This window comes from Rhodnius prolixus, unplaced genomic scaffold (assembly GCF_049639745.1).
Source record: "Rhodnius prolixus isolate KJV_2025 unplaced genomic scaffold, Rpr scaffold_3, whole genome shotgun sequence".
NCBI lineage: Eukaryota > Metazoa > Arthropoda > Insecta > Hemiptera > Reduviidae > Rhodnius > Rhodnius prolixus.
In genome coordinates this window covers 33,370,126-33,379,687 of record NW_027411603.1, presented here as the reverse complement: position 1 = coordinate 33,379,687, position 9,562 = coordinate 33,370,126, and the positions used below count along the sequence as shown (strand labels likewise).

Below are 9,562 nucleotides of genomic sequence, written 5' to 3'. Positions count from 1 at the left end.
AATGTGTTGGAAAAACCAAATCGAGCCATCGTCAACTTGCCGAAAGGTTTGTTCTATTTTTCTAATAATAGATGATAGTTTGGTGATAATTTTACCATAAATAGTTATTGTTATGAATAAATGTGATGATTATTATAAAAATTGTTAAATAAGTCAATAATATGTAGTTTTTTGATAGTTTTTTTGGATAATTAAGAAAAACTTGATGCATATCATATAGCTAAATAATTATGCAATTATGTACGTATTTAAATCTATTAATAATAAACAATTTTTAAATAGATGTTTGGAAAAAACCCCTACCTCCTTCTAACGGCCACCTCCAAACAGCGGCCACTTTGCTTTCCCCCGCCGGTGTCCGTTATTGAGAGGTTCGACTGTACTTCTATCTGATAGCTAATTTTTAAAATATTTTATTATTGCAATCATTTTGAATACTGGCTAAAGTGGCCACAATAACCCATTAAATTTAAAGTTTATTTTAAAGAAAAATATGATTTTTATGATGACTTTGAGGCCAACTCTTTTTCTAAAGTATTTCATTGACCTTCTTTTGACCATGTACAAATAAAATTACTGTTATAACCCATTTGTTTTACATAACTTCTTTCAATAACCACTCTCATATATTTAATTGAAGTAATATAAAAGAACGTTAAAACGCTATCTTCATTATACCAAGTATCGACTATCACTTATAGAAAAGGTCTTCAGAGAACTAAACGAAGGACAATCTTTGACTCGATAAGATCATGACTAACAGTTAAGCAATAAACTACGAACAATTAATGCAGAAATTAGCTTATTTATGTGGCATAGCGTTCCTGATTAGGGTCTGTTCAGCTCTATCTTTTTAGAATGTAGCTTTTTATGGATTTCCATTCAGCAGATATCAATAGCCGACAAGGCTATCACAGGGAAGGAAGACACAGATCATTTAGCCAATCTTCAAAGATTTTTTAAAAAGATTAGACTCTGTTAATCGTCGAGTGAATAACGAAACTGTAAATTCTTCATGGATTAAATAGAATATTTAGGATTTAAATTTGATATATTCTGGAATTCATACCATTGATTCAAAAACGAAAGCATTCTATCAAACCCAAAAAGCAGAGAACATAATTGAATTGAAATTCCTTGCAGAACTTAAAACTCTTTACAGCCGCTTTTTCCTTAAACCGTTAGGTATGTGTTCCTTCTAAATAATTTAATAAAAAGAGAAACACATCATTTTTGTGGAAAGAAAAACTGAATAGTGATTTTGAAGCCATGAAGCAGAAGAACTAACCTGCTCAGCTACTGTGTTCATTATCACCCCAATCTTCTGTCCATCGTGGCATTGGTTGCTTTACCAGTCAGTCTTAGAACTGTGCTAAACAATAAATATTCAAATTGAAGCGTGAGTCTTTGGAAGATTTTTCTTATATTCAACCAAAATATTATCAACTTGACAGGAAAGCTATCCAATATCTAACATTATGGTCCCGCTTTATTTTGATTGAATCAACAATCCTAAGTCGGAAGTCATTAAGGATTATCATGACTTACAGCAACTCGATTTTTACTTTGATTACTTCGATATGCATTGTACCTTCAATTTGACATGAGGTAGCGCCATACTGAACCATCTAATGCAAATTTTCTTTCCAAATAACCTGTGAAATCTGAACATTCAAGATAGGTGACATTGTATTGTATCTAATTCCCCGATTAAATCTGTTACCAATTCCTTGACATGAAAATTATCTATTGGTTTTGTATCTAGACCCTCATTTCATTATGTAAGTTCTATACACAGTGTGCAAATGTCATAATTCCAACCTAGATCGTCCGTCAATTGTGATTTTTCGAGTCAAATAATTATCAAATGAGCAGAGCTGATTGTTACAAACTGCGTAGTTCTTACTTCATAATATAAGTTGAAAAAAGCAGTGGAAAAAAAATCGGAATTCCAGACTAGGTTCACCGCAAAAAATTATTTTTAATCTCAAATAACCATTATCTGGAAAAGGGATGCATGTTTCAAACCTCTGTCTTCTTTATTTCATGATTTAAGTTTTTCAAAATAGCAGAAAAAGTCGAAATTGGTTCACCGAAAAAAAGTGATTTTATTATCAAATAACCAGCATTTACAGACCAGGGCTGGAAGTTACAAACTCTCTCGTCCTTTCCTCAGAAAATAAATACAATCATAGGCTTGGTAAGTTTAAATATATATATTTTAAATAAAGCAATGTTATATGAAAGAAAATCAATCATCTTTTTAATTAATCAAATGTTTTATGTTCGTTTTACCAACAATTGATATTTCAATCTATCAATACCTTGTTTTTGCCAATTGATTGCAATAAATGCAAGGATTTTTGTGTTTAAACAATTAAAAAAAAATAAAATAAATAATAATAATGATGACCTTAACTTTAAAAAATTAAGCTACAGACATTATTTTTAGATTACCAACGCAATCTAGTGAAGAAATCCTTAATTACGTTCCTTTTCCAACTTTTTTTTTATCTTTATTCATTTCTTTTATCCAAATCTACTTGTCTAAATTATTTAAGGTTTAATTATGTGATAATTAATAAAAATTAGCTTCAAATTAGATTATTAAAAGTTACGGTAAATAATCAAATAAATTTTATGGTTTTTGTAAACTCGATTAGATCACTCTTTTAAACAGATCTAGAACACTGTTTCTTGTTTTTTAAAAAATTAATTATTGAAATATAATCAATATTGTATTTGTATTAAATATATTTTTTATTATATTTTTGCCAAGCTTTTCGACCTAGGTACTAGAGCATCTACAAGGCTGTGAAACATTATGTAATCTTAAATAATATGTAATATGTTAAAAATATGTAACCATTTATCTCGTTAAACTCTGATGTATTCTGTTATAACCAATATGTTTCACAGACCTAGTATTTACGTCGAAACCGTGGCAAAAATTAAGAATTTATAAGACTGGTTTCTGGCAATAATTTCTATTCATTTATAGATGATTATTTATGTTACATAATTTAACAAGCTTAATATTTCAACGAGATGTAAAATTGGCTTTATTATTATGATTGATTCCTAGTAGCTAATTGTTACCAAAAATTAGATAAAAGTTTAAGTGAATGTCTGAAGAATATTAAATTTGATGTGTGACAGTTTATTAATTTAAGTTTAAGGTTTATTAATTTATTAAAAAAGAAGACCGATAATATTGCGAGGATGAATTTGAAAAAGAGTGATTGGGTCCTAATTTAAAAAACAAAACAAATAATGTACATATAATTGTAATTTTTTACAATCCCTGAAAATATAATATAACCTTAAAATCCTTACATTGTATTTGTTAATGAGTATTCACTTGCAGACATTTTTTAAGTGAACTTTTTTTTTTTACTTTTTATTAAAAAAAGCAAAATCTTTACATGCACTTTTACAAAACCTAGTTTGGAAAACAACTATTTAATCGACTACAATGATAAGGTTTTGTTATTTTCTTACTTTAAAATCTTGAAAATGTCTACAGAAATCGTAAAATTGTTACTCAAAAGGAATCATAACCAAAAATTAGCAAGATTTTCTCTTGCTGAAGCATTTCTTTCTTCAGAATATTCTTAAAGAAGGTACATTCCTGAAGATCACATTCTAGCTTGAAAGCGTACCTCCTGGACACGGTAATTGTGCCTTAAGCCCATGGATAGTGCATTTGGTACATAGTTGTTCAATGAGTCCACTCAAATTCTAATTGAACCTAGTCTTTTTTTGAGATACCAACAATGAGGTACTTTCTCTCTTTTAACAGAGTCAGATGGAATGCAGAAATGCTGAAAGAACCTGCGTTGCAATAAGAGTTTCTTTTTACATTCTCTACTAGGTAAGAAAAGTAATGCAACCATATCGAATTTTCGATTTCCTTCCTCCTTCAAGACACATGAATTAGGTGCATCAAAGAAAATTAGAAGAAAACTAACCACTCTCTTTCCGGAGAAGTGCCCCTATATTTGTCGAAAAAATAACAAAAATCATGCGCGTCATTTTCTAGGAAAATTTAAAAAACTCAAAATTCTGTTCAGTAGAACGGCACCTCAGTCAGCGAACTTTCTTCGATTTTGGAAACAGTTCACATTTCTTTATTATTATTATTATTATATAAAAGACCTTGTAGTTGAATTGAGACTCAGTATATAGTGTCTATATATATGCAAAATTATTTTTGTAATTGTTAATAAATATAAAATTGAGAATTCAACAAAGAATTTTAAAGTGCAAACACAGTAGACCATTAAAAATGATACAGACAAATTCTTGGAGGTTTTTTGTTTTTTTAATTATTATTATGATTTAAGGCGCTTTAACATCTGAGTTTATTTATACCTTTATGTACTGTAAAATATTTTAAAAATTAGGCAAGAATTCTCATTTGAAGATATTCCAGAAGGATATTCTTAGAATTTAATTTGGTACACACTTTTTTTTCTTTAATTTATTTATTAATATAGTATTTAGAAATGGTTTTATGTCCATAAAGATAATATGGAACACAGAGTTTTTAAAAGATACAGAAATTGTAAACGTCTTTATTTTAGAAGCCGGCTTATTATTTTATTAAATGCTAAAAATAGATATAATTTTAAATTAAATAAAGAACGCGACACTACCAACTAAAAGCGGAGTTTGATATGCGAGGTATTATTTATGTAGCCGGGGTAAAGCTACATATAATAACGTCAATGGTGTTTAACACTACGGCTTCAGTCAATGTATGTATGAATTTCTATAGCTTCGCCATGTAAGTATACAGCATGTTTTGAATCAACAGATACAATGCTCATTTGTCCAATATCAGTTTCGTATAATATGCGCATGCTAATTAAATCTAATATATAAGTTGTATCATATATATCCCAATCACATCTGGTTGCACAATACAATAGATCACGTCCAATAAAACATAATTTAACTTGTGCTATGGCCAAATCGTTTAAATCAACTTCGTAAGTGATATTATGTTGTAAATCATACACAGTTAATAAAACTCTTCGATTAAATTTATCTAAAGATACGCTAGCAAATAAATTCAATCTAGGATGTACTTCAAAACCAAATGGTCTGTGAGTGCTAAAAGTTTTCAATAGATTATATTTTAAAAACCACACTCTAAATTCGTATAAACAATTTGCGCCAGATATTAGACCTACAACAAGATTTTTATTTGATTTCATTGCTAATATAGTATCTTCTTGCAAATAAAAATCTTCAAAATTTACACGAACATCAAAACCCGTAATGGTCTTCTCGCTGGTAGCAACATAAGTTCGATAACGATCATGCAATAGGAATGATTGATCGAGAATACCAACAGAATGTATTTCTACATTCCCAGCTAAATTACAAATAAATAATGATTTACCAACTAATATACACATACCATCTTCAATAATACAGTATCTAATGTAACCAGGGCCTTCATTAGTTTCATAATAATGTTTGGTGAATACATAGCAATCTTCGTGTCTTAATAAATAACCTTTTAATTTAAATTCTTTATCTTTCTGATAAACAGCGAATGAATCGCCTTGTCTGACCAACAGGTGGTCATGGGTAATATCAAGTGATAATATCTCTTTATCCATACATTCTGGATGTATGGTTTGCAAACAGAATGGTTTTCTACGTGACATGTCATAAACAAATATAACATGAGAGGCGTTCGTAAATATTAACGTGTCGCCATTACAACAAGCTATAGTATCGTAGCATGAATTTATTGTTGCAGTCTTTCTATGACCTCTACGCCAATTATCGAATCTTTTTTTAACGTAGGTCATGTAAGCATGAGCCCAGTCTACCATCGGTTCCAATTCCCACCATCCTGAAATGATAAAATTTGTTTTAATTAAAGTCTCGTATTAGCATTTGTTTCTTAGGTGCAGGCTAATTATTAGAAAGACTTGCCCATCTCACGAGCACTGGCGCCATAATTTAAGTAATAAATATTTAGGTAGCCCTAAGATTTTTAATTTAATTTCAAATCTGAAAGTTGTTCTGGTTTTAGTTTCATACTTCATTTCATGTGGAATTATGAAGGCGTATTCAGTGAATGTTTCTTCTATATTTTGGTCATCATAAAAATAAACCTGAAAATTCCTTGATAACTTTTCATAAAAACCTGAAGATGATCCAGAAAGCCCCACATAATGTATCAAAAAAATTTCTCCACTTAGATATATAAAAAGTTTCCAATAACTTGAACATTAATATGAATTTTTTATGAATATTTATTACGGATCATCTGCTGCTATTTTTGATTGAGCAACGCCTAAAAATACACGGGCAAATCCTTTTTTTTGCACAAAGGTTGGCAAAAATAATCAATTTCGAAAAACATATCCAATCGCAACAAGAACAATTGCCAATTGTTAACAGTAAATGATCATCATGTGGCCACATGAAAAATAAATCTTTTATTTTTTCCCTAAAATAAAAATCTTCATTACATTTGTTTTCCACTTAACAAATAATATTTTCAGGAACACTTCACGTGAACCGACGTAAGCATCCCTTCAAAATTCCTTTACTTTGGTTTAATAATTTATTGATTTTTGGACTTTTTTTTTTAATATTAACATGCATTGCCTACGTTTAATTTTATTTGAAATTAAAAAAAAAATGTAATACCGAAATTCAGAATTGGCCGTGAAAGAAGGAGGTGCAAAAATATAAACAAAGCTAAGATTTGCAGCCTTTAATATCGAGAAAAGTTAAAATTTGAACCAAAATTTCTTAAACTTGTAGATGAGAATAAGCGCTTTGTGCGATCCTGAAGTTTAATCAATACCAAATTCTATTTCATGTTTAAGACTTATAATGGAGACAATATTATGCACCTATGACTGGCACAATTTGCTTTCAACTCAATTTAAGAAAATTTAATTTATCAAAATATTAGAGAGCTGAAAAATGCTCCAGTCGCCAATGAATTGAGGTGTTGAAAACAAAAGGAATTACTTTTTTATTCAAGCCAGGTGTAAGTACAAATTAGTATAAGCTATATAAAATTAAAATCAATTAATATATAAAATAAAGTACATTAATTTTATTAATTTATCAGACATTAAAAGCAATTCCAATCATATAAATTTTGCCATTTAAATGTTCAAATTTAAGCAAAAATGCATTAAAGATAAACACTTAACTGATTGTAATTCTCTCAGTAAAAAATAAGATCGCCAAATGACAACATTGTTAAGAAATAGAGTATTTTTGGATACTTTTTTAAATGGTATTTAATCTAACAATCATCTTGTTTTGAGCATTAAATTTAAAACATCATTTGGTAATTAAATAATAATTTCTTTTTTAAATGAAATATTTTCAAAAAATAAGTATTAAAATTATGCATTGACGAGAGTTTATTTAGTAAATTTTATAATTTCATGTGATTAAATGCTAGTAATAATATAGTAAATATTTACCTTCGCTGTAGTATTCCAGATCACATATAATACCCTTTCTTAAGCAAATATCTCTCCATAGTACATCAGAATTAGCATAGTTTCTCCATATTTTACTCACTCGACAACAATTTGATAAATCTGTTGCGCTCAAATAATGAAAAATTTCTTGTGCTATCTCAATGGGTAAGTGTCCAACAATATCCATTAATTTTAAGAATCCTATGATGATTAATTAAATATTATTTTTATCTAAATAGAAAATGTATAATATTTATATTTATGGAATAAACACAATAGATTTGTTACTAAACTATTGTCTATTATTGCTGTATTTTATTATATTACATCACAAAGATTCTCTTAGCCAAACTTTAGCATTTTAAAAATGAACTGTTATGTTTACCTGTTATCCGTAATAGAGAATGAACGTTAAGCTGGTGTGTCTAGATGTTTCTGTTGTGTTATTGTTACAACATGGGTTTCAAATCAAGGGCAAGATCAGATTGTTTCAGCTATAAAAAGTTGTCAGAACACAAGACTGCAGTTCTAACTATATTCAACAGGGTGCTCTGCCAGTTTCCACACTCCATTCCTTTTGACTGCAAATTAAACTTACCACTTAAAGCACATTCCACTTTGTATTTTGCTTCATTAAGTAATGCATATTGAAAGAAAATAGTACGATAAATCGAGTAACACAATTTTACTGTGCAGCCGCATTTAATTTGAAAGTGTTTTTTTTTTCCTTACTCAGAGACATGTTAATAGGAAAGTGAATCAGCCATTTTTTCTGGTAAGTCAAAGGTCCCTGTGGGTATTCCAGCCTAATAAACACTCAATACTAACACTATTCATTCACTCCTTATTCATTTAGGACCTGCAGAGATAGTTTATGTGCACAAATAATTTTTCCCTCAAAGAACACTCTAGCTTACCATCTCACATATTCACTTTGTTCGCATTGTTTACTTGGCATACGTTAATTTTACAACAAACTCTGACTCCTGACGGGATCTTAAAGGAGGGTTTTGCTTAGTAGCTATTGCACCGTAAATCTGGGCTAGAGCCAGCTATTTGCCTCCCCTTAGAATTTCACTTGGTATGAAACTCTTAAAGAATAATATTTTACGTTACGTGTAGCAAGCGAACAATTTCTGAAGGCCGGCTGGGTGCCAAAGTCCTCAGTTAATTGACTTCTTCCTTTTAAAATTGAAAAATAAGCCAATAGTTTGTTTGAATTCTTTATCTTTTTCAAATATAGTTAAAAGTAATTTTTGTTTTTGTTCATTTATTTGTCTCTTTCTATTGTTGCAAAAAAATTACAGTCATAAAGGAGGATTTGCCCTATATTATAAAGAAAATTTGGGAATTTTATCTTTTATAGAAAAAGAGAAAAAAATTGTCAAAGTTGGGTGTTTTTTCAACATTACGCTTTTTCGTGCAGTTTTTGATGATCAACCCTTATACAACTGTCCTACCGGACAGTTTTAATTTGTAACATTGAAGATTTATGGACTTTTATTTATTTTATTATTTCATTTTATAATAATCATAAGAGAAATCTTTTGTGCACAATACTATTACATTTTGATACTTTTCCTTTTATTATTATTATTATTAAGTAATTATTATTGATAAGCAGATTGTATGTTGTTTAATTTCATTTTATAATTTTGTATATATATATATAGATGTGCAACTCAACTCTTTGTATGGGTTATGTTACTTAAAGAAATAAACATATATATGTACAATTGTAAATTTCCAAATGAAGGCTATCCTTCATGTTTGTTTTAGTCTTGGCCATAAAAATAGGTGACAAAAACAGAAAAAGTAGAAATCTAGACAGGGGTTGTCAAAATCATTTCAAAGAAGAGTAATTAGGTGCAATAGGCAAGATTCACGCAAGCTTCATTAAATTTATAAATTTGATTTGCTAGTATGATCCACAATATTTCAACCCAGAAGACTCTTTTAAAGGTTTTCGCTATGACGCATCATTCTACGTCTCAAACCGAATCGAACTTACTGACCTAAACATGTCATACTTGGCCAACGTAATCAAAACTAAATACAGAACATTCTATGTTACACCACCAATGATT

At 29.2% G+C, this 9,562-nt stretch overlaps 1 protein-coding gene across 1 annotated transcript; it reads right to left on the bottom strand.

Annotated features, from left to right (window-relative positions):
- Window positions 1-4,612: 4,612 nt before the first annotated feature.
- Window positions 4,613-7,998, bottom strand: LOC141452728 (uncharacterized). The gene is made up of 3 exons (XM_074125120.1): window positions 7,861-7,998; window positions 7,476-7,676; window positions 4,613-5,872 (listed from the first exon to the last, which is right to left on the bottom strand). The coding sequence occupies exons 2-3, from the start codon at window positions 7,660-7,662 to the stop codon at window positions 4,752-4,754; spliced, it is 1,308 nt and encodes a 435-aa protein (XP_073981221.1). The 5' UTR covers window positions 7,663-7,676; window positions 7,861-7,998; the 3' UTR covers window positions 4,613-4,751.
- Window positions 7,999-9,562: the final 1,564 nt, after the last annotated feature.